The sequence below is a fragment of the Accipiter gentilis genome, chromosome 4 (genome assembly GCF_929443795.1).
Source record: "Accipiter gentilis chromosome 4, bAccGen1.1, whole genome shotgun sequence".
In the NCBI taxonomy this organism is placed as follows: Eukaryota; Metazoa; Chordata; class Aves; order Accipitriformes; family Accipitridae; genus Astur; species Astur gentilis.
Window position 1 is genome coordinate 21916185 of NC_064883.1, and position 24641 is coordinate 21940825.

Below are 24641 nucleotides of genomic sequence, written 5' to 3' on the forward strand. Positions count from 1 at the left end.
TTACAATACTGATGCAATCAATGATGTGGTCCTTGGGTACAACCTCACTGGTGACTCTCTTTTTGCACCTGTGACAGAAGTGGGTAACTGTGTTAACTGTAACTATGGAAGGTCATTTTCTTTATGTATGTTTTTGTTAAAGAATGTTTTAATGTCTCCTTTATAAGCCAGTATGACAACTGCAAGTCAACACTGATTCCTGAAGGCACAACATGCACATTCCCACTGTGCATGTAAATTAACTTGTTAATCACAAAGACTTTATTTAATTAGTAAAAATATGTAAAGGAAATCTGCCAGTTGGGTAAGATTTCATATTAAGTGCAAACCAACCTCAGTTATTTACTATTGACAGTTTATTACAGCTTTACACTTAGATTTCAAAAACATGGCAGATGTTTGTCCTTTTCAGTCAGCTGCACTTAACAGGTTACTTGGGATTGCCGTTTTATGTTTTTATTTCAGTGAACTTTTCCTCTGGGGTAGACGCCTCCCCCCTGCCCCTTCTGATGCAGCCTCAGTGGGATTTTTTAAAGCGGTGCTTAAGTCCTTCCATGGCTGTAGTTCTATATATTGCATGGGGAGTCCCCACTTCTGAGGAACTGTGTAGTTAGAGCTTTTCCAGACTCCTGAAAGGTGGCAGGCTCACAGTATAATTTTGTGACTTTTTCTTTATTCTTACACTAGTCAAAGGACCTGCCATAGTAGGCAATAAACTGGACCAGAGTTTCATTCATTACCTCCAGTGGGACTTCACTGTAGTACCTGAAATGTTCCTGGTTTTGATCTTAGCACCTGTGTCCCTAGCAATCTTTGTGCCATCCTGCAACGGCAAGTGTAATTTTGAGTACGAGACAATTGTGAGTATACCTCATTTTCCACGACACTTTGCAGCACATTGCTCCATTTGTTGGATTCTGCAACCAGTTGAAACTTGCCTAGGATATTTTTCCATGGTTTGGTCTGGGAGTTTTTCCTACAGTCCCTGTTTTATTCCTTGTCTGGCTCTGTTAGTGAACTTCAACCTTCCTCTACATTGTAATTACAATGGAATGTAGAACTACACTCATTCTTATCTGAGTTTATTGAAGTTTCTTCAAAGATGAAGCTGGACTGCTGTGCTGTGTTGATATAGCAGAAGCCCTGTACTCAAGCAAAACTTGAAGGGCTGACAAGCATGACAACAGCAGCATGACAACAGCAGTGTAATAAGAAAATGTAAGAGGACATTATTTTCTTTATGTAACAAATTGCTATTATGTTTCAGTATAAAGATTTCCAATGTGAGTCTATAGAGCAGAATAAGATAATTTATGAAAAATATTTTGTCCTTTGTTTTTTTAACAGTAGTTACAAATAGGTTATGCCCTATTGGAACGGTAGTCTTCAGTATTTTGATAATCTATTCAAAGTGCATCTCTGGTGTTACCTCACCCATTTATCTAATTTAAATCTCTAACACTATTTGGGAGAAGAGCTATATGGTAGCAGAAAGTGCAAAAATCCATCAAGACTGGCTGTGTATCAAGGGGAAGTTACTTGATCTAAATGCCTTGCATATCTCCTTGTATAATGAATAAACATTATATACACCATAAAGGTCTACATCCTAATGTTTCTTTCAGTGCCACGTATATTGTGCTCACTTTGTACAAATCGAATAAATGTGGGTTTTACTTAGACCATCAAAGAGTCTATCAATTTCTTCTGCCTTCCAGGACAGAATTAATCTCAAATCATGGAGAATGGCTAAATTATAGCCAAGCAGAATTTGGACTGCTGTGCTCAATAACACTGTCTGTATATACTCCAGAGAACAGAACTGGAATTTTAAGTGTTGCCTGCTGCTGAATTATATGTAAAGACATCATGGTCAGAAAGAGGGCCTCAAACTCTAGATGTCTGAACAGAAAATAAAGACCACTAATTTCAAAATAAGTTGGTTTTGTTTTGTTTTAAATTGCAGAATATGAAGATTTCCACTACAAGTATAAATTCTAGTATCCTTTGCAATCACAGTAGTGAATCTTGGCTGGCTAATTAATATGACATTGCTGTTTGTTTGCGTTCCTAAAGGTGATGAAGTTGGCCACATGGACTGCCATGCTAAAAAATGTAAACAGCAAGGCTGACTGTGCCATTTGCAGAGTAAAAATGTTAAAGCCCGAGTAAGACCTTTTTTCCAAATAGATTATTATGAATAAAATTGATTTGATAATTAAAGCAGAAGGTGCAGTGGCCAAAATATAACTGATGAATAATTTGCATAGTTTTGTTCACTGTTGCTCATAGAAAACCACCTGGTTCATAAACTGATAAATACTCCTTAAAACTCTTTATGTAAAGGTAAATCATTCTTATGTGGTGAACAATTTCTGTGTAAAAACCCCCAAGATAAAATCCCCCATCTTTCTTCCAGTATCGTGTGGTGGATAAGACACTTATGCTTGGATGAAAATATCACTATAATCTGAATCCTGAAGATTATCTATTTGCAGTACTGAACATCTATCTGGATATATTAAATATTTTCTTGCTTATAGTCCATTTATCTGGATATTCACGCAAATGACCTAAAAAGAAAAAATATATGCAAAACCTTCTCAAGTTTGTATTTCACTGCAGAAAGGATTTCTGTAAAGATCAAGACCTGCATAGTTTTAAAATAACACCATCCCGTTAACAATTAGCTTTAACATTTCGTTGGTGAGATGTAACCTTAAGTATCTATGAAGAGTTGAGGAAAAAAGGGCTTTGCAGTTAAGTTAGGAAACATTTTTTCTTTACTCCAGTATTGCATTTTTAGTAATTTTTTATGAACTATTTGGATTGGTTTATGGTGTTACATATTTGGAAAATTGTACAAATTCTATACTTGCCTATTTTTGAAGTGGAATGAAAGCATATCATTGCAGAAAGTCAAGCCTTCATTCACTTCTTTGCCCTCATACAAAGACTGACAGCAAACATAGCTTTATGCTGTATTTACAGGGGATCCATCTCCTCCTTATCATGCACATCTTGTGCTTTACTCTTCAGTTAAAAGGATGAGATGGTAAAAATGACACTCAGTTTTACATCATCACTGGCTTCTCTACATCTTTCAGCTTTATAGAAGAGTAAAAAGGACAATAATCAGCATATTGTCTAATTCTTGAGTAGATTGTCTAGACAATTTTTAGTAAAGAAACTAGCTATCACTATACCCATGTTTGGCTTCCATTCTTAACAGCCTCCGTGAGTATTGCAGTGGGATGCCCTGTGTATGCTGGGAGAGGGGAAGAGAAGGAGGAGAAGGTAATGGTGAAATTGGCCTTGATAAACAGATCTCTAAAACTGGGCTGTGGGAGTATCTGATATTGAAGCATGTTGTGATTTTAAACACCTCAGAAAGTATGTTTTAAATTTGTCTACCTATTAGTATGTTCTAGCTGCCATAAACCCCCAAATCTCTCTTGTGATACTCACAATCTTAGTAAAACTCAGTACTTGCTAATTGCAGCATATGCAGTGACACCACAGCAGCAGGTGATAGAAAGTGCCTTGCAGTGACTAATCCAACTTTGTACATTAGATTTTAGAAGCTCTCCAGCATCTTGTCATGCTTCTTGGAGAAAGCTAATTAAATTACTATAACAATGAACAGAATAGTTTAGTGCATGTTAACAAAACAGAGGTGGTCTGGAATTTCCTGGTAACAACGGAGACTGGATATTAAGTGGTAATTAAGTAACACTTAACAGGATCTTTCTCAAAAATTAGTCCCCCCACTCTCTTTAGCACCACTATTTGTAATGACAAGGCATTACTCTACAACAAACAAGTGCACAATACAGCTGTAGCAATTAAGACAAAATTGTCTATTTGAGATTTTGTTTGCAAAGCTTAGTGAACATACATACCTTATATTTACAAATAAAAACATTTAACTTACTATATGGTCCCCGGCTAATCTGGCACAGGACTGAACATATTCTAAAAATGTCCATCATCAGTCTTAAGAATCTGCTACAGTAAGTCTAAGATGTAATGAGACAGACGGAATTAGTTTAAGTAATAAATGTTTAATCAAAGAATTTTACATATTATTAACAGCATTCATTTGGCCAAACATCTACATGGTTGTAGTATCCTACTTGTATATAAAGTGGGAATGTATCAAGTATAGACTATGAAAGTGCAAATAACAATTCAAGGTTAGAGTAATTTTTTTACATTATAAAATTAACAGGTTTACAAAATAGTCTTGCCAAACTTTATTTTTGAATTGTAAAGTCAATGACTATGGTGTTAAAATAAGTACCAAGAAAATACAAATTTAATAGGCTAATTTCATGCTTGTAAGAGTAACACGGAAACAATGGATATACTGCACAACCTAACCAAATTACAAAAAACCAGAACCTACAAACTTCACTATCTTCACAGAGGGCACTCTAACATATCTCACTGTAACTTTGCAAGACATCTCAATGCAATACACAATCTTTTTGTGAGAATCTTTCTACTCAGAAATTACAGTTCAAGGAAGCTATGTGAGTTGAACAACTTTCAGACCAATTCATGACGGTAGTTCATGAAGAACTGTTTTAGTTGAAGGATTTTATACCATAGAACAATTTAAAATAGGTATTCTTCAAAGATGTCCAAAGGTTCATGACTATGGCAGGAGTAGGGCAGTTAGAGGACAAGTTGGAAAATGATTGGAGACTATTCTATTCCATTCTCTCTAAAGATGCCTGCAAAATGAACCAGGGTTTTATGGAGTAAGGGTTAAATATTCTTATTTAATTTTTTACTAATATGAACCTTGTCACTGCAAGGTTCAAAAGCTGGATTTGCATGAATTAGTTACCGAAACACTCACTTGAACTCACAGTAATCAATACATAAACTTTGCTATCATGACACTTGCCTATACACACTCAGTAGTAATAAACTTTTATATCATATCAACATATCTCTGGTAACAGTTAAGCAAAACTTAAAATGGAGTGTATGTAATTTGCTCGTGTTATGAGAAGTTTTGATTATATGTAATTAAAACAGCCATTTCAACAACTTACTCTAGTTGTAATTACATACTGTACCATTGTATCTCACTAACTGTAGATTGATGCTTTTAAGCAAATCTAAAACCAGTATATTTTTTTCACGGTACAACAACTAGGAAAAGGGTTTTTTGTGTTGTTTTTTTTTTACTATATATTTTTTTTTTACACTAAACAGTAATCACACAGCAAATGAATATTGTGCAATTGAACAAATACCTAGCAGTGTTTTGTTTATGCAAAAACACTGACTGAACATTTATTTATTTACTGTAAAGGCAAGGCCATGGGTGGTTTTATGGAGGTCTTTGCAGTTAATAGCATAGTTACTCCAGAACAGACACTGAATTTGAATTACTTGTTTAACTGTGGCAACTATCGAGTTGGGTTAGGCAAAGGCACCGTAACATGTTGAGCAGAATGTGTTATCTGAACTTCAATTGTGGGACTGGCTAACATATGAAAATTCTGTATTCCTATATTTTTATAAAATGTTATCATTAAAAGTAATTGCACTACTAGTGCATAGAATGCTTTGTAGAATTATGAAAACAAAGAACTATGATTGCACTTCCATTAAAGTGTCTCTTAAAATACAGCATAGCTGTTGCTAACTCACTGTATTTTAATATTTAAAATAACTGTTTAACAGCAGCATTAGGTTTTATTAACTTAAGATACAGGCTACATTTAATTAAATGCAGTCACCATGGCAACACATGCCAGTTAAATTTAGAGAAGCAATGCTACTCAGTGGTTTCTTTCACTGCTAAGAATTGTGGGGTTAGTGTGATAGAGTAACACTGCACTGTTTTGTTAGGCTACCGCCAGCTAACTATTCACAGTTTGGCACATTTGGACTGTAAATAGACATGAAAAAATCTTTGATTTTAATGGGAAAGAATATCCCCTAAAACTTGTTCCTGGAGCAGTACTAAAGAGAAGCATTAAATACCTCTGTTCACACTGCTAACAAAAATGAAAAATGAGTAAGAAAAACTTATGGAAAACTAAAACAAAATGCAAATGAATTGCTAAATGTTATTTTGGTGAAAGAATGAGTTCTAAAAAATGGAATAAACTATTTTTTAGGAAAACCAACCAAAATAATCAGTGTAAGCCTTTAATCCATACTTTCAAGTTAAGGATCGTCAACCTAAGGCTAAACAGATGCTGCATTGTATTAGGAATGTGGAATACAACCTACTTATTCCTTTTTCTTGAGAGCAAAAAGGCAAGTACTACCTAATTAAATGCAAAGGATATTCCTTGAAAGGTTCACATTATTATAAAGAACTACAATTCAAGAGAACTCCTAAATATCCGTTGTTACGTCAGTGGTTACAACTGAGCTGTAATTATGTGGATCAAAGCCTCCATAATGCTGACTCCACATAATGTACCATCTGTCACTGCCATTCATTTACTCCAGATTTAGTTTTTATTCATACCAGATGCACATGTTCAATCCATTCACTTGAGGTTTGAGGAGTCTGACTTGAAGTATCTCCTGACGCATCCAGGGTGCTTGCTACCTCCCTGCTATGATCACCACTTTGTGATACCGTTTCACCTGGAAGAACGTTTTCTTCAGAAGTGCTTTCCTCTGTTTGGGTTCCTCTGCCTTCGTTTTTGAGTGCATCCTCAAATAGTGCATGCTCCTCCTGAGGCGCCAGCCCTGTGTCTGTAAGATTTGGTTGCCCTGCTGACCCATCTTCAGTACTGGGTTGCTGTGAATCCTCATCTGTTTCTGTACTTGTTGAGGGGATCAGAGCAATACTCTGTGGGTTCATGTCATGAAACCAGGCCATAATATTTCCAAGTAGATTTTCATTGGTATTGGGATCTTGACTGCTGGAATCAGCGTCACTAGATGTTGAGTATAATCTGCTTCTTGTATCGCTGCAGGGGTGTGAATGAAGACGATCAGCTGAAAAGGGATCATTGCCTGCACCTAGTCTCATCAGACTGTCACCAAGTTCTAACAGCTCGGAGCTGCTCAAAGCGCCTCTTGGATTATCTATACTTATGGGAGCAGAGTCCAATCTTGTAGGCAAAGAGGTACCTATTGCTCCTAAAGATGCCTCATTATTTAGAAAGTCTCTAGTTTCTTCATCTATGGCCAAGCCTGATTCTTGTAATGATAACTGAATCGCTAGCAGGATGTTTGGGTCATCTTCGTCCAAAGAACTCAGAGCCTGTGGAAATACATAAGGTTGCTTTCAGAATAAAACTTCCATCTTGTTACATATTTTGGATTAAAAGTAATTTGGTCTCAAATCTGAAATTCATTCATTATTTCTACATGTCATTTATCAGAATCAATTTTTACTGACAGAGTTGACAAGAGAATTTAAAAGGTGACTATTGTTACATTAGTGATTGTTTAGCAGTTCTTACCAGTCTGAACATATAATTTGTTGTCCTAGATTTTCCCTTTCTCATTGAAGGATTAAGAAAATTTGCAGAGACAAAATGACACAGAAAAGCAGAGCAGAGAAAGGCAAGCAAAGCAAAGCAAATGGAAAAGAGATTAGGGGAGGTACCTGAAGAGAATCCTGGTTTTCAGAGCGACTGACAGGGGTATAGTCATGAAGCGAAGAACTGTGCAGAATACCCATAGAAGCTGAACTCACCATGGAGGTGCCGTGTCTTCTACTACTGCCACCTTCCTGAGTGTCTGTTGGGCAATTGAAACAAAAATGATTGATCAACCAGTGAGGCAGCCTTCTCCACTGTTACTTACTGACAGAATCTCTTCCTTCCCTCTGGATTCCAGCTGCGTAATTTTACTCCTTTTTTCACTCTGAACTAAATAATCCAAAACACTCCTTCCACACCAACTCTTACACAGTGACAAAACACCAGACCCACTGTTTTAGTAGTGACTGCCTGGCTCATTTGTGCCTCTCTGCTCTCAATACCCTTCTCTTTGAAAGGATGGGGTATGCCATCACAAGCATGAGCATGCTGGCAGGAGAGGCAAAGTGCTTCTAAGGCATATACATGATTTATGGAAAGTCCTGAAAAATACTGCACATGGACACAATATAGGATGCATTTACAGGTGGATTACAACCAAAGTTTACCCATTTCTCTGTTCTTTCAAAGACAACAACTCAGCTGTAATGTTAACGTTACATTAATTTTTACCATAACATTGCAGCACAATTAAGAGTAGTCATAAATGTATACCCTCAGCAATCACTGACGTTGCTGTTTCCTTAAAACAATCAACAAAAAAATAGAAGTAAAACGCTGTTTCCAGAAAAAACGCTCTTTAATAAAAATAAATTTTGACTTCAGAAAATGGAATTTTCCACTTCAAAGCTCAAAATAAAATAAGGTGAAACAAACCAATTCTCTCTTGCGTGCTTTAACGGTATGCACTGGTCATCACTACAATATTCAAGTGTTTGGTCAAACTCTAGTTCTCAAACTAACAGGATGGTTTTGCATTTTACTCGTAACAGGGAAGGACCAAAGCTCACCAAAATTCTTTTTATGTTTCTAAAATAAAAAATGCATTTGTTTATTTCTCCTCAGAAAAGGATTTCTCCTTTTGTTCTTACACAAGCTATGTACAGGACTTAAGTTCATGAGACACAGCAATGAGAGTTTGTGCAGCATGTCTTAGAGACCAAGCACACAACTGGCAGCTCTGAAGAAACAGCATCACAGTTATGATTTGGATTTGAGCTATTTTTGTACCTTTGCTAAAGCTCCTGGCAGAATGGAGACAGCCCAGCCAGCCAAGTTACAGTGACCTTAAGGGACTGCGCTACCAGCCGTAGCACTGCTTAGATGAGCAGCATGCTGGAAGTTGTCGCCCATGCCAACTTGTTTCCTGGCTGTCTGCCACTACAGGAGTTTCTGAGCAGGGTTTTGGAATACAGCTTTATGACTACCTTCCAGCAGGGTTGAAGCAGCGGAACCCTCTTCTACACTCTTTATGCACAACTGGCCCTTTTCATTTGCATAAAAGAGCTGGTATATACATAAGACTGTCATACAAAGTAAGTGCCCTCCAAAATTTCTTCAGAAAAGCAAACCTGCTCTAAATAGCTGGGGAGTTGCTAGTGGGAAGATCAATGCATTTCTCTTCAAAAAGAGGAACAGCCACAATGAAGTCAGGAACACTTCTAAGATCACATACAAAAATACAAAAATAAGCCTTTATGTTGTATCCTGGAAAATACAGCAATGTATCTGAAACTTCTTTAAAGTGTATCCGCAGAAGAACAAACACTGTGGTCACTACTAGCAATTTCTGAAGTAGGAATTAAAAAACCAAACAGCCCCAGGCAGGAACATACCTAATGTACTCTCACTGGGGTCATCAGGATCTGGAGTATTACTCAGCAGACTGTGCATGTCTCCACGTCGACGCTGCCTGTGCCTCCTCCGATACTGAAATTCAGCATATTCCTGCATAAACCAAAGGTAACAAAATACAGGGCAGCATGCAGTAATATTTTTCTGATGTAACGAGCACCACATTTTTATAAAAAATGTGTGATTTTATATGTTTATTATAAAATCACCTGTTTTCAGAAAAATAAATTGCGTTATATCATGCAGTGCTTAACATCAATAATAATAAAAAAATTCAAAGGTAATCCTAAATCTATAAAATAATGAATTAGCAAAGAAAAATACTTGACGTATTACTGACATTTTAATACTTGCAATCTCCCTTTTTAAAGAATTCCAAGTACACTTTTTTATAAAAGCTTTGATGCCAAACTTTATATACACACACATCAACACCCTTTTTAATAAATATATACCTAGTGATTTTAGAACATAAACACAATTAATCTGAATTAGACCAATAGATTATCTCAGAGTCCCTGTTGCCACCAACGGCCAGCAGCAAATAACCTTTGGAAGGCTACAGAAAGCTGGCCGACATACACTGGGACTTGTTTTACTTTTCCCAGCTTCCAGGGCACTATGGCTCAGGAACTTCTTAAGCTACAGCTGATACTCTTCTACTGAACACTCTTTGATGGATTTTTACTCCATGAATTACACAACTCCTCTATTTTTACCTAACTTGAGCTGTCAAGCCATACCATATGGACTTGAACTCCTGCAGCCTGTAATTTCTCATGCTGTGTGTATTTACCAGAGACAGTTTATATAACATTTATGGAAAAGACTCTTTTGGCCACATCAAGATAACATCCCAAGGGTTAAATTATCTTAATATTTGGAAAAAAATGCTTTGATTTCCATACCTTTCCTAATATTAAGAGGCTAATTTTATGCTTGAAGGCAAATTTCCAGATATGCTTTCTGGTTAGTACAGCTGACACTGAACCTGACTCTGTAGGTAAGATCTTAGTTATGCATTTACACAAGGCAATAAAAATATACACACAGGTACTAGCTCTTCTCTTTGGAAAAGAAAGTTGCTATTTTCTTCCCTAAGCCCCAGGCTGGGAAATCTGTAATCCAAAGGCTTCATTTAGCCAAATGACTTGGGAAAGATAACATTACCATTAGCTTTCTTTTTGTACATTAACCCTTCATCCTAGAATATTTCAGCATCTGAAGTATCTAAAATTTAAATCCAGAAGTATCATTTGTCTTACACAATGACCTTATTAATTTTGATGGTATTATGATAGTATGTTGTCTTTCCATGAAGTGTTTCAGCCCAAGTTCTTATGCATAATGACATGCAAACCAAAAAAGTATAGTCACAAAATGATCAGTGTAGGCAGATTTTTATCCATGTAAGGCCCATGAAAATTGTAAGAACGTAAAAATAGCTGTATTGGATCAGACAAAAGGCCCATTTAGCCCAATATTCTGTCTTCAACAGTGGTTAGTACTAGATGCTTGTTAGCCTATGGAACAGCATAAAAACTAGGGCAAATATGAAGTGATTCTTCTCTAAAATACTCTTCCAGCTCTTAGGAAGCTCAGGGATTTCCTAAATGGAAGGCAGTGCCCCAAGCAACAGAAAATCTAATCCTGATATGAAACAACATAACTGCATTATTTTAAAAACATATAATTATATAACTATGAATTGGATAAGGAATAATGAGAAGTGAACACTGAACACTAAGATTTATTAGTGATGTCAGAACTTTTATCTGTTTGCAATAAAGTCATAAGATTTTACTGATAGCCATTTAACTTTTGGTTGCTTTTTAACCTTTAGAAAGATATCTTGATTACTACAGACAAATTTTATTTCTGATTACTTGGAACAATTTTATACGTGTGAACAAAAGGATTTTTAATTTTATTGGGTAGGAACATCATGGTTTCACACAATGGTCTACAACAAGCAGTGTTCCTTGCTAAAACCAGTAAGATTTTGTTTTCTGTAATAATCTGGTATACACAGACATTCTACTACTTCTCAGTAGAAGTACAGCTCTATGTAAAAAATTTTGTAGTGAAATTCACTAAAATAAACAAAGATGACTGTTATTAATTCTACAAAATTCCTTTAGCATAGGTGGTTGCAAGTATCCTTGATAGCTAAATAGCAAAGAAACCAACTTGCATCATACAGTGCCACACTTAGGCAAATCACAAAAACTCATAAGCAATCATCTAAGCACGACTGCAATGGCACCTACTGCTAAACAGCTTATCAACATATTTCTTATCAGCTTTTTCTCATAACCAGTTCCACTGATGATACAGCAACATCACAATGAGTTTGATATTATCAAATGTGGAATTATTTCAAAAGAAAGGACTAGAGGAACTAGACAGGAGAAGCAAGTTGATCTTTTGTAGAGGAGCAAGCTATTTTCTCACCAGCGTGATGCTCACCAACAACAATAGCAAAGGAAATATATAGAAAAAGTACATGGATTTTTCCAGGATGCTTTAAAATGACTAGCTAGAAAGAAAAGAGCACCAAGGAAATATTGAAATGAAGTTTCCTTCCAAATGGAATGCTTTAATCTAATGTTCTCGAAGTATTAAATAAAAATTAAGATGATAAGGAAAAGCTTTATAGGAAGCTTCTCATATTTTAGTGCAGAGTCTTGAAAATTATTTACTCTTTCCCATATATAGTAAGTGGAATATTCACTTTAAAAATTATAATTTTCATTCTTGGTTAAGTAGCAGAAGTTCATCTCATTTGAGTATGCAATTTCCATCCTGCTCCAATACATAAAAAGAAACAACTCAAACAGTTAACAATACTTAGGTGTATGCCTGTATGTTTTTGTTGGATTGTTACAGAAGGATGGAAATTTCTTAGACTTTTTGTTAAATTCTGCTGAACTGATGCTGCATTCAAAAGTAGTCTACACAATTTCATATATTTATTACTTGAAAGTTCCCCAGCACAGGGACACCAGTTTATATACTGTTTTAAACTGGTTATGTACTTGGAAAATATGAATACAACATAGCTTGCCTAATGCCACCTTAAATAACTATAGGCATGTTAGAGGCATTGTTTCGAGTCATTGCATGATCAGCTATGCATATATTTCCTTCTATTGTGAAATAAATAAAATGGTAAGCTTAAACCAACTCGAAATGCTTTGAATCAAAATAAGGAAGCTCTTCATGCAGAATGCGATCATACCTGTGTTTCTAGAATATGCAGAAATAGGTTAAAAAAAAGAAAAAAAAATAGTTTACCTCGGGGGATGCAAATCCTAAATATTCCCAATCCCACGTTCCACCAGCAAAGCTATAAAATTAAGAGATACACCATAAAGTTTAGAAGTAGAACAAAGTATGAACCTCAAGAGCTTCAAAACCTATCAACATCTAAAAAGTAGTGCAACTGTAACTCTTTAAACTTAACAAGTCTTCTGCTTTAATTCTTACCTCAAAATTCATTTAGAAAACCATACAATTAAACTGTTGAGTATTCCAGAACTGTTCAATATTTTTAGCAAATACTTATAGATTTTTTTGGAGTGTACCAGGTATTTAGTGACAATCTTGAAGGAAGAAAGTGAAATGGAAGCCATGACATCTAATCATTAATATACTACAAATGGGGAAGCAATTTAAGTTGCAACATACAGAGCAGTGATTCTCAAACACATTTTTCCTCAGTGAAAAGCTGTAATTGCACAAGGATCAAATGTCCAAGAAAATGTCACCATCTGGTGATTTACAAGCACCACGTTTATCAGCTCCACTTTACCCCACTGTCAAAGAATGACAGTGGATTCACCCACTGTGGCAGCTATCAATGAACTTTTTTGTCTTGCACAGAATTTTGTTTGGATTACCTGCGCCTGGGTGCTTCCGGGGAGTCTGCAGGAGCAACACCACGGGCCACAGAGGCCAGGAACTCTTGCCGCTTCTGCTGCACAAGACAAGCTGCACGGATGATTTTATGGCGTGGAGTCCGAAGGTAAGGCCTGTTCACTTTCTGTGCAAGGTCTTCAGTGACCATTTCTAGGTCTGTCTGCAGTAGTTAATAAATACAGAATAATTTTACATGAAAATGAAATGAAAATCAGGCAGAGCTCTGCACCATAAATACTGAGCAGAATGATATACGTTTTCCTGGAAATACCATTTAAAATACCAAAATACCCTAAAATGTCTGCCTTTCTGGCCTACCCTTCTACTGACCTACAGGCTGTCCTCCAGCCTGGAGCAGGGATTCCCTGCACTCACACATACTGAACATCTGTGGGGGCCCTCAAGGAAAGGAAAGGAAAGGAAAAGGAAAAGGAAAAGGAAAAGGAAAAGGAAAAGGAAAAGGAAAAGGAAAAGGAAAAGGAAAAGGAAAGGAGGCAGCAACCCCTGCCGCTGATGCCACCACCACCCAGGTACTCCCCCAGTTTTGTCCCCACCCACTTGTTAGACACATTAATAGGGAAAGACAGGAAAGAGGACCTAGAGAAGGAGATGAAGACTGAAGGTAAAATACCGTCTTCAGAAAAGCAGGTTAACAGTAAATAATTTTCTTTTTTTCCCCTTATACCTGTCCTTATCCCTTTCATTCTGCAGCAAAATGTCGTTTTTCATTCATTCTAAAATTGAACTAAAAGCTACTGTGTCACAGAATAATAAAAATGCATTAATTCTCCAACTTGGTTACAAATACAAAACAGGTGTATCAGTTTTACACTACAAAACCAGCAAAAAGACACTGGTAACTAATATTACACAAAAACAGTAACATTAGAAAAGCAAAATATATGCATGTATTACCTGCATAAGTTCAAATATTTCCTTCTTTGTGCTTTTAGGCTCCAAAAAGAATCCATATGGATAAGAACACTTAAGAATGCGGCGAGTTTTTAGAAGTTCTTGTACTGCATCTTCAATGAATGTGGTATCAGGACAACCTCCCTCAGCTGTAAGATGAAACAAGCATCGAGAAAATATTTTCCTGTTGATGTCAGTGTTTCTTTTACTCTGAGGGTTTTTCTCCAAAATAATAAAATTTACGTGCATGTCAGTTAAACATTTTGCAAGTGAACAGCAGCAAGTTCTCAATGACTACACAGTGTTTTTACTAAAAGAAGTAAGCACAGAATATTAGCTTCTCCCTTACTAATGCTACTTTCTCCTTGAGTCTTTGGAATAGGTAAGATTTACTGTACATTTAGCTTTCATCCAGTGCATATGAATTCTAGTACCGGAGGGATCACATCACACAGCAGACTAATATAAGCTCTATTAAAAAAGAAAGGTTTAGCCGTAACAGAGTTGATTTGATTTAAAATCAAATTCATAGATCACAGCAAATACTTACTCCCACTGAGAGCTCTACTCAACTGCTCCATCTTTTCTTTGGCTGTTTTCAGAAGGCGCTGTTCTAGCTAGAAAAAGAAAATAAAGAAAATACAATAAGATAATTATTTTGGATGACTAAAATAGAAACAAAGGTCAGTAAAAATGGCTTGACCCACACCTGGTAGCTAAGTTCATGGTTCTTAAATCTTGTGTAATAGTGCATAAACCTATCAAGCTCTTGAAATCTTCTATGCTTCCTTTCAGCCTGGAAAATAATTAGGAAACAAAAGAAACCAAGATAAATTTTATGATTTAATTTAGCAATGACCATTAGATATAATTACATAACCAACTGTTTCTATTCCCACTATTCATGAAGTATTTTACACAATGCTGATGAGTGCCATGTAAGTCAAGAGACAAAGTAATTTTTGAAATTCACAAGTCTTCATATACTGTAACCAAAGAGTTGATACACTATGTGTGCACATATTAAGCAGACCTTCCAAATGCCAAAATTAAGGCATGCCTTCTGTAGTGCACAGCAGCTAATTACAATACCAGCATGCCCATTTTGCAAAAGGAAACCATGGCACAGAGAAGTAAAATGACTTGAGTAAAGTCAACCAGTGGTTGTTACCAAAGCCAAAACCAGAACAAAATCTTATGTTCCTATCCACAAATAAGCAGTGTTTTCTTTCTGTTTCTTTGATATATTTAAGGTTGTATTTTTCCATTTCGAACTCAAGTTGGGAAGAATTTTCATTAAACTTATCCTAAACAGAAAATTGCAGCCTTAGCATTATTTCTCAAACACACACATTCATTTGTTACCTCTACCGTCATCTCCTTGGACTGTTCCTCTACATGTTGAATAACCTCATAGCGAGTGCATCTGTAATAGCCTCCAGTGGAAGAGCTGTGCTTCTTCCATTCTTCTAAGCATATCCAGCAAAAGTCATATTTGCACTTCAGAAAACAAAGGAACAAGGGGGAAAAAAAAAAAAAAAAGCTGATACATTGTAGATTTGCAGTTATGCATCACTATTCCTCCATGAAAAACTGAATTATCATCATTCTGAATGTGCTTATGGTCAAAACAATTTCTGAGGACACTCCTTCCTATTTTACCTACTACAGAAGATCTGGGTTATCAAACCATGTCAGTCATAATTTTTCTCCCTTGGATCACATGATTGTGTTGGATCTACACGCTAAGTTTTAAGTGGATGATAAATACAGCTGATCAGGCCTGGGTTTTTGTTTTTAAAAAAAAGAGGTCCATTTTTTAAGCAACACACAAACTGTTCAGAAGAAAGAGTGAATTTTTTCCTAATATCAATTAAAAAAAAAAAAAGATTACTGGTATTTTTGTCATGTGATGTTCCTGATGCAAAACATTAATAACAACTACTAAAGCAAGAGAGAAGAAACCAGAACATAAACTTTGAAGAGTGATTACTTCAAGGTGAGCCTTTTTTTGCATCGACTAAGTGGAGAGCTTTCAAAATAGGTAACACCTCAGAAGGAGATCTGACTTATTGAGGCTTTTCTGCATCAGAGAAGATCAAAATGTATTAAATATTCTCAACTCAACACTGAGATCTCAGCTGGTTTATTTCAAAAGTAACTGGAAGCTATTTATGGATGGACGGGCAAAAGACTTTACAACTTGGTGAATCCTGTTTATTTTATCTGTTTTACAAATGAGTAAACCAAAATCCTGAAAAAACAAAGCAAAAATTTACATTAATTAATATGAAGCCATTAATAGTATTATTGGAATTTGATAAATTAAGTCACTTTTTTCTCTCTTTGGTAAGTTTAACCTTTCCGGGAATACCTAGTCCATACCAGATGTTTTTATCAGTAGTTGTTTTACATGATCAATGAGATGTATTACAGGAAGAAATGAAATCTAATTCTTGCGTTGTACTTTTGCTAATTTTGTCTTACCAGGAATGCTGATTTTCTTCTAAAAAGCAATGCAGACTAGGGTATTTCTTCTTGTTATTGTGCTGCACCTTCTTTGTTCTTAAACATTTTTTTGAAGCTGCTTTGCTTATAGAAAATGGTGAGTGCTGAGAATGAAGTATGAGAATAATTGTGTATAAAAGTGTTGTGTGTATCACTGCATCATTTGCCTATTGTTCAAAACCACTCATATTCATTATAAGACAAAAATCATTAAAAAATATTCAAAAAACAGTATGAAACAAGTTGTTTCACAAGCAACAGAACTAATAAAGCTTGACTTCCTATTAGTGTGTATATGCTCCTACTGTAATAATCTCACCTCTCCCAAATTATTTCCCCCTGTGATCACCCCACCATATATATCTTCTAATCTCTCACATCTCCAAAAGCCTCCTCAAAAACCCACAATTCACCCAGTGTTCCCAGACGGTCCTCCAATACCTCAGTCTCATTGAACATTTGAAACCCCATCATCCGTTTCTACACATCTCCCCAAATCCTGAGCTTTGGTTTATGTGCCTTTATGATCACCTAGCCATGCAGCAGCACCGCCTAGGCATAACAAACCACATCTGCTGCCTGGCCACTGTCTGAGCCAAGCAGAAGGGGTAACAGCTGAGCAGGGAACTGCTGAGTAGGTATTTCAGCCTCTCTTTTGGTAGCAGTACAAATTAAGTCTCTGCACCATACAGTTACCAAGTTTCATGAAATTTGCAGTAATTTAATATCCGTGAGCCCCCTCCTGTTCCTTCATATCTGGTTCAAAGCACCCAGAAGGTAAAAAAAAGATACTACAGGTAGGGGAGTGAGGGAGAGCAGGACTGCCTAACCCTTGTCTCCTTAGAAACTGGGCTCATAAAAGGGTACGATGCCTGCTTAAATATAGAAATGTGATTTTATGAGTAAAGAGTATCCTCCTCTACACCAAGGCACACGCTAGCTGCTAAGAGGCAGTCGTAGCTCATCATGTAGTAGGCTTGAGCAGGCCTTACTGCAGCAAAGGCAGAAGCTCTGTCACAGACCCTTACTTCAATGGAGGAAGAGACAAGCAATGTGCCCACTGTACCTTGTGTCTGAGCCCTGCAACGAGCCTGAGGATACCCTTTCCTTTTCTTCCTCACTGGCTGAGGGGAGGCAGCTTCTATTTGCAGAGATTTCTCCACCACAAAAGGAATCTGACTGTTTTAAGGACACTTTAAGCTGTTTATAAGGTACAGCATCAAAGAAGAAAAGAAAACTGTGGCTGTCAGCCAGTGCCTCAGAATGGTACCGAACTAAATTATCTACATTCAACAGTGTTTAATGGCCAAAGTCTTCTCCAGCCTGAAGTCAGCAAAAGAGACTGAAATACCTACTCAGCAGTTCCCTGCTCAGCTGTTACCGTTTCTGCTTGGCCCAGACAGTGGCCAGGCAGCAGATGTGGTTTGTTCAGCCTAGGCGGTGCTGCTGCACGCTCCCCCTGAGGAGGTGGGAGCAGCAGAGACAAGGTGCGATGAACTGACCCCAACCACCATCCCCGTCCCCCTGTGCCACTGCAGGGGGTAGGTAGAGAATCCGGGAGTGAAGCTGTGCCCAGAAAGAAGGGAGGGGTGGGGAGAAGGTGTTTTTTAAGATTTGGATTTGCTTCTCATTATCCTACTCTGATTTGATTGGTAATAAATTAAACTAATTTTCCCAAGTCAAGTCCATTTTGCCCATGATGCTAATTGGTGAGTGATCTCTCCTTGTCCTTATCTCGACCCATGAGCCTTTTGTTGTATTTTCTCTCTCCTGTCGAACTGAGGAGGGGAGTGAGCAACTTTAGTGGGTGCCTGGCATCCAGGGTCAATCCATCACACATACTTTTGCTCAAGTGAGATGAGCTCAGTGGCAAAACCTGCAACAAACATGGCTTTCAGTTTTTAGCACTATGGAATTTATGAGCTCTTTTAAAAATCATTTAAGAAAAAAAAAACAACAAACCAGCAAACTTGGCATAAACCAAAGTGGAGGAGAATCTGTTCTCTGCTGCCACAGACAAAACCAAAGAAATGACACCAAAAAATTCCCCAACCTTCAATTCATATCACAGAGAGAATATGTGATCCTAATATATAGAAAAGGGATCCGCATAGCCATGTGGAGAGACCAACACATTTCCAGAAAGACAATTACTTTCTAAATCTCTTAGCATTTTATTGGAGGCCAACTATGTGAAGTGTGTGTTACTTTCTTATTTTTAATGATGCTCCTCCAAGAGCACGCTCCTCAAAGAGACATATAAGGTATTTCTGACATAAAGAAACAGTATTCTTAAATATGCTGCTTTTAACTGATTTGAGAGACAAAGCATTCTCAAATGATACTGAACTCATGGCAAAAAATATTTTTTTCTATTTCGGTAGCATAGTGCAAACTCATGACTAATTTTTTGGCTGCTGTCACCAATAAGTTTCTTTTAGAATTACTCTTTGCTGTCTTTTCATTCTTACTGATTAATTCTTCTTCACAGTGTTCCATTTAAACTTCTCTGTTTTGTTGCTGTTAGAGAAATAATGCAAAGAAAAATGTAGTAAGGCAAAATCTTCATTAGAGCTTACCATTACTTAAAATGTTTCATCTTCTGCCAACTAAAAATGCTCTCTTCCATATTATTAATGATGATTAAACTATCAATTGCTTCCGTTTCCTTAAGCTTCATACTGTATTGCCAGTAATTCTTAGGTGTTTATGAAATTGCAATCATTACAGTGCTCAACTGCCAGCCAAACAGATTTTACTAAATATTAAACATTTTCTAAATACATGTAACCTAGCATTTGCAAATTATCTAATTCTTACAACAGGTTCAATTAGATCTCAGGCATGACATTCCAGAGATTTTGGACATCTGTGCTCCTAAAACATGACATACACAACCTGAAATATGGTTTCACAAAAAATTATATGAGGGGCCTTTCTTACCTTTGCACATTGCATGTGGTTGCAGCCCTCATTCTTCTGAATTGGGGATTTGCAGTTGGCGCATGGTTTGGAGTTCGTTAGTAGCCACAGGCAGTTGGCAGCATCCTCATATGCCTCACTCACTCCCACAACTTTTTGAAGGTGACAGGAGGAGATGGAGCATGCAAAGCCAGAGAAGTTGAAATTATACTTGTGTAATCTTTTGTGAAAATCAGATTAGTAAAGATTTATGTTTACATGTTTCTTGACAGACTATCGTAAATCTTCACTATAGATCTTTCTCACGTATATATATACATTTTCTAATTTATACATATTTATATATTATTATTACATGTATTACTCCTATATATTTCCACACATGTATTTCTATATAAATTTATATATATTTGACAGATATAATATATAAATGAAAGAATGCATGTATGAGAAAAACCATCATAGTTTGACAAAGCATGGTGTATTTTGCCTCTTTATAAAATTTTCTATGTTTTCCAGAATATTTATAACATATTATGGAAAGGCTCTGAACTGTGGTAACCAAGTTAAGTTGGTATTTACTGAAATTACTGTTCATCTTTAATTTTTTTGTTAACGTTGACCAAGAAAATGTCTGTCCTGTGTAAACCCAATCTTCATTAGTTTTTTTCAGTAAATGTTATTTATCATTAAGCCATTCCCTACAATTCCCTTGCAATTCACCCTCAACCTTACTATTATTATCACCTGTTGGCTTGAATTAGATTCAAAGCACACAACCAACCACATGGAACACAACTCAAACAGAAGTGCAGACTGGGTTAAAAGATTTAAAATTGTCCAGGGCAAATGAAGTTATATTCAGGAATAAATCAATTAATTAAAGAAACAAAGCTGTAAGAGTAAGGTAAAAGAGTTTTGCATGGCCTGACTGAACCACATGCAGATTTATGGGGAGGAATGGTTTATGAAAAACAGTCTACCATAGTGCTGCCTAATATGCAGTTAAAGTGTGAGGCAGCCCTTCATGCACGGGTTTCATTTTCTTCTCCTTTTACCCTCTTTTTCAACTAATGTAGAGTTTCTACTTAATGCAACTAAAAAATCCCTCTAAAACCAAAAGATAAAAAAACCAGCAAAAAAAATTAACACCACCCGCCCCCCAGCATGACTCTTACGTTCTTCTGGTTTCATTTCAGATATTTTCTGTAGCCAGTCCTTCCAGGTTTGGCAGTCACAAGGTTCATGTGCTTCACCAAGACATTCCCTGAAAATGAAGGTGTATACACAATTACTTATCATTTAGAATTAAAGTTAAAATAGGTTCAAGCTAAAAAACATGGAAACTTACCAAGACACACTCAAACTTTAATTAAGTCAGGGAGATAAAAAGCCATCCAATTAACATTATTTTAAAATACTCTCAAGACTACTTGCTCACAAGCACAGATGACCATTATTAAGATTAATAAAGAATTTAAATGGGACAGGAATGGAAAAGAGCTTTTAAAGATTACAATCTAAAATAAATCAGCTGGTTTGTAGTTTGAGTTATGCCCTGGTACTGTTTTAGTGCCACAAAATGTGCTAGTATAGTTTCTGTGATAAAGGTAAACCAGAATAAAGAGATTATCCAAAACTTGTTTGATATAGCTGAAACGCATTTTATGTAGAATTACTTGCACCTATTCAGTTGTAATAATTAATCTTTAACTAGATTGAGGCTTTTAATCTAGAACAAGATCCAAGCCCTTCAACACCAGCATGAAATCTTTATGGATGTTTACTCTTTCCACCGGAGTCTCTTAAATGGGGGCTTTAGCTTAGTTACATGGACACAGTGGAGAAATGAATCCCTTGAGCTTCTCTTGAAGTTACTACTAGCTTTAAGGATGGCAATCACTGCTACACAGTGGCAGATATATGGCTTCCAGATGGTGCTTCGGTGTAGATGTGTCAATATGGACTCCGGATTTGTAATGACTCCTTTTTTTACTGGAATGGCAGCAAATAGCCTCAGACATCTGCCACATCAAACAATACAATTCAGAGGGAGTATATTTCAGATGGGCTCCAGCTGCATCAGAGCATATGCAAGTTTTCTGCAGATCCAATGGTGAACTGCTCTCTGCAGTGCAGATTCAGAAGTCACATCAATATTCTTCTGATTGCTCTTGTCCACATCTTAAGCAGGAATGCAGGAACAAAGAAAAGGTTACAGCAACAGTTTTCAATGTTTTTCCCACTAGCTAGTCTGCTATCAAACAAGCTTAAATTCACTACACAAGGATGTCTGGTTTGGAGATACTTAAAATCCGTAGCTTGGAAAGATTGTACTGGAATAAATAACTAGTCTGTAATAAGGCAATCTCAGCCCTGGTTGAAAACTGTCACCTTTAACTTCTGTGGGACAGTAGTACACTTAAATCATTGACTTCAAGATACCCAAGACCTCTTACTCAGTATTTGTTGCCAGAAAGGACTGAAACTAGCAAAAATTAACTTTAACAAACTCAGTTTTAAGTTAAAAGCTGATTAGTCAATCTATTACTGGGAAGGGAAAGGTTGTGTCTTTGATGTTTTCAAATTTGTACATATGTGGATTTTTAATGAAGTGCAATCATATAGATATCATGTATCTAGATCTAGATCTAAATCTATAGGATAGTCACAACAAAGTGTTAAAGAACAACTTCTCATGGAAGAAGTTCTTTCTTCAGCCCACCCCAAACCAAGGATTTTTATACTGGGATGTCATTTTACTAGAGTAAGAGCATTTTGCCTATCACTCATAAAACTTTTTATGAAACAAAGTTGTATTTTGGATAGACTTCCTGACAGCACTGAATGAAGGGAACCAATGCCAAACGGCTGTAATAATTAACAGCATTAGCCTCCCCAGACTGCCTTCCTCGATAATCAGCAGGATGATTTATCAGAAGGTGCAGTACATACTTAATAAAATTGTAGCAAGTTTCAACAAGTTAAAATTCATGGAAGGGCTAAAAGCACCATCCAAGAAGAATGCATTTCTGGATTTTCTTTCCCCTCATAATAATATTTGTATCACATAATGCATTTTGAATGAAAACAGAAAAACACTGTTGCAACTTATAATTGGCTTCCCAAGTGCACCTGAAGAGATGCCTCTTCCACAGGAGAAGACTCTGAGTCTCCATCTAGGATGAAAGGAGGACTGATGATGCAAACCCAAATATGCACTGCCTACTACAACTGTTTTCCAGAAGTGTCTGCCTGCTACAATTCTTTGTGCTTCTGAAATAGCATGAAGGGGTTCTAATATATTGAATGTACCTGATAATACACAGGTATAGGATTTGTGCAGTTTTTATTTGTACTACATTTAAATATCTCAGAATGCTTTTTCTGAAAGGGAACAGAATTTTGTATGTCACAATAGATTACAAAGATTACACACAGATTACAGTTTGTTGAAGGTGCTGTTAGTGGTGGGTAATAAAAAATGAGTAAATTCTAAGGAACTCTGTAGTTAAGAGGAACATTGCTACTTTCACATAAAAAAAAAAAAAAAAGGAAATTTCTCAATAGACTCAGGGAATTTTCTTGCTTTTATGAGCAGGAAGGCTATAGATCCAAAAAAAGGAAGTGATTATCTAGGGGTTGGTTGGGGTTTTCTAATGCATAAATTCTGAAGAATCTCTTAGTAAATGCAGTATCAATTGCTATTACAATGCCTAGGCTCTAGATTACCTGGGTAAAACTTGCAGAACTGAGTAAGTATGGAACTGTGGGATTTGTTGATTGAACTTTAAAGATGTGAAGCAAGCTCCCTTTAAGCATACAGTAATGATGAAAACCCTCTGAACTGAGAATACACTTCTTTTTCTGCAGAGGAACTCATTCATGCACGGGGTTTTTTGTACTGTAAGACTAATATGGCTGTCCTCAGCAAATGGTTCTGATTTATAATACTGCAGGATACTTTGGTTGCTAGCAGAATTTTCTTGCCATTGCTGAAACTCTCCATTCACTTCTGTGGGAATGAAAAAAATGCCTTGGAAAGCCCCTCTTGGACATTTTGCTGCTAAAATGAGATCTTTTTCAAGACCTTAACCGTATTTGCTTGTGCAGTATCTCAAAGCATTAACATAAAAAGAATGTTCAGAAATATTATCAGGAAACATAAAAAAGACATTTCTCATAAAAATTAGGCACTCAGAGGACATTCTCACACTCAAAGGACATTCTCATGCTCAGAGGACATTCTGGGGAGCTAGTACATTCAGCCCATGTAAAGGAAGCAGAAGGTGCCAACGTCTGAAGGATCGTGTCAATATTACACTAAAGTGGTCTCAAGCTGTCTTTCAGGTTAACAGAAAAATTGATTCTCTGTAATCAGAAGCAAGGATGACAGGATGGTAGCTTCTTGTGGAATAGTGCTAAAGTTTGTTATATGTTCACTGGTAAGAACATTTTCTGGTTTGTTTCCACAGGATTTGTTTCTTTCCAAGTTCTCCATCCATTGTGAACAAACTCGTCCCAAGAAGTTCTGTTTTCTGGCTTTTGTGGTTGTTTCATTATGCCTACTTTCCTCTTCTTCCCTTCCATTCATATGGGGAAAGAATTAAAATCAGAAGCATCTTTCATTAAGAGTCTTACGATATTTGGAATCACACACGTTATTCAGGATCTCTTCTTCTTGCATCATGTTTTCAATTGAAAAATGAAGAGAAGTATTACTCAGCTTGTCTGAATATCTATACTTTGGTTAACTCTTTTTGGTTTTCCAACCATGAGAAAGATGTCCCACTACAATAGTCATGAACTGTCAGTCTGATAACCTCAAGGAACTAGGATAGGGCTTTGCTCTGCACTTCAGAAAAATATCCCACTACTTCTTCGCTTTTGTTGATACCATTGTTGTCCTTTCCTTGGAAGTGCTGAAGACAGGCAATCTGAGGGATGTTTTTTAAATATCTTCCGGCTTTGTACTCCTTCTCGAGCTTGTAC

At 36.5% G+C, this 24641-nt stretch overlaps 1 protein-coding gene across 3 annotated transcripts in view; it reads right to left on the minus strand.

The window, feature by feature from the left end:
• Window positions 1–4048: 4048 nt before the first annotated feature.
• ANKIB1 (ankyrin repeat and IBR domain containing 1) overlaps window positions 4049–24641 on the minus strand; it is a 99547-nt gene continuing 78954 nt past the window's right edge. Inside the window, exons 10-20 of one of the 3 annotated variants that reach the window (XM_049798076.1) lie at window positions 20828–20916; window positions 19671–19801; window positions 15585–15719; window positions 14929–15015; window positions 14770–14836; window positions 14223–14368; window positions 13289–13467; window positions 12684–12735; window positions 9368–9461; window positions 7598–7731; window positions 4049–7249 (exon numbers count right to left, since the gene is read on the minus strand). In XM_049798076.1, coding sequence (XP_049654033.1) covers window positions 6497–7249; window positions 7598–7731; window positions 9368–9461; window positions 12684–12735; window positions 13289–13467; window positions 14223–14368; window positions 14770–14836; window positions 14929–15015; window positions 15585–15719; window positions 19671–19801; window positions 20828–20916 — 1867 coding nt within the window. In that variant the 3' untranslated portion in view covers window positions 4049–6496. Of the gene's footprint in view, window positions 7250–7597; window positions 7732–9367; window positions 9480–12683; window positions 12736–13288; window positions 13468–14222; window positions 14369–14769; window positions 14837–14928; window positions 15016–15584; window positions 15720–19670; window positions 19802–20827; window positions 20917–24641 lie in introns of all 3 variants that reach the window. The other 2 variants (XM_049798077.1, XM_049798075.1) reach the window with 2 other exon arrangements.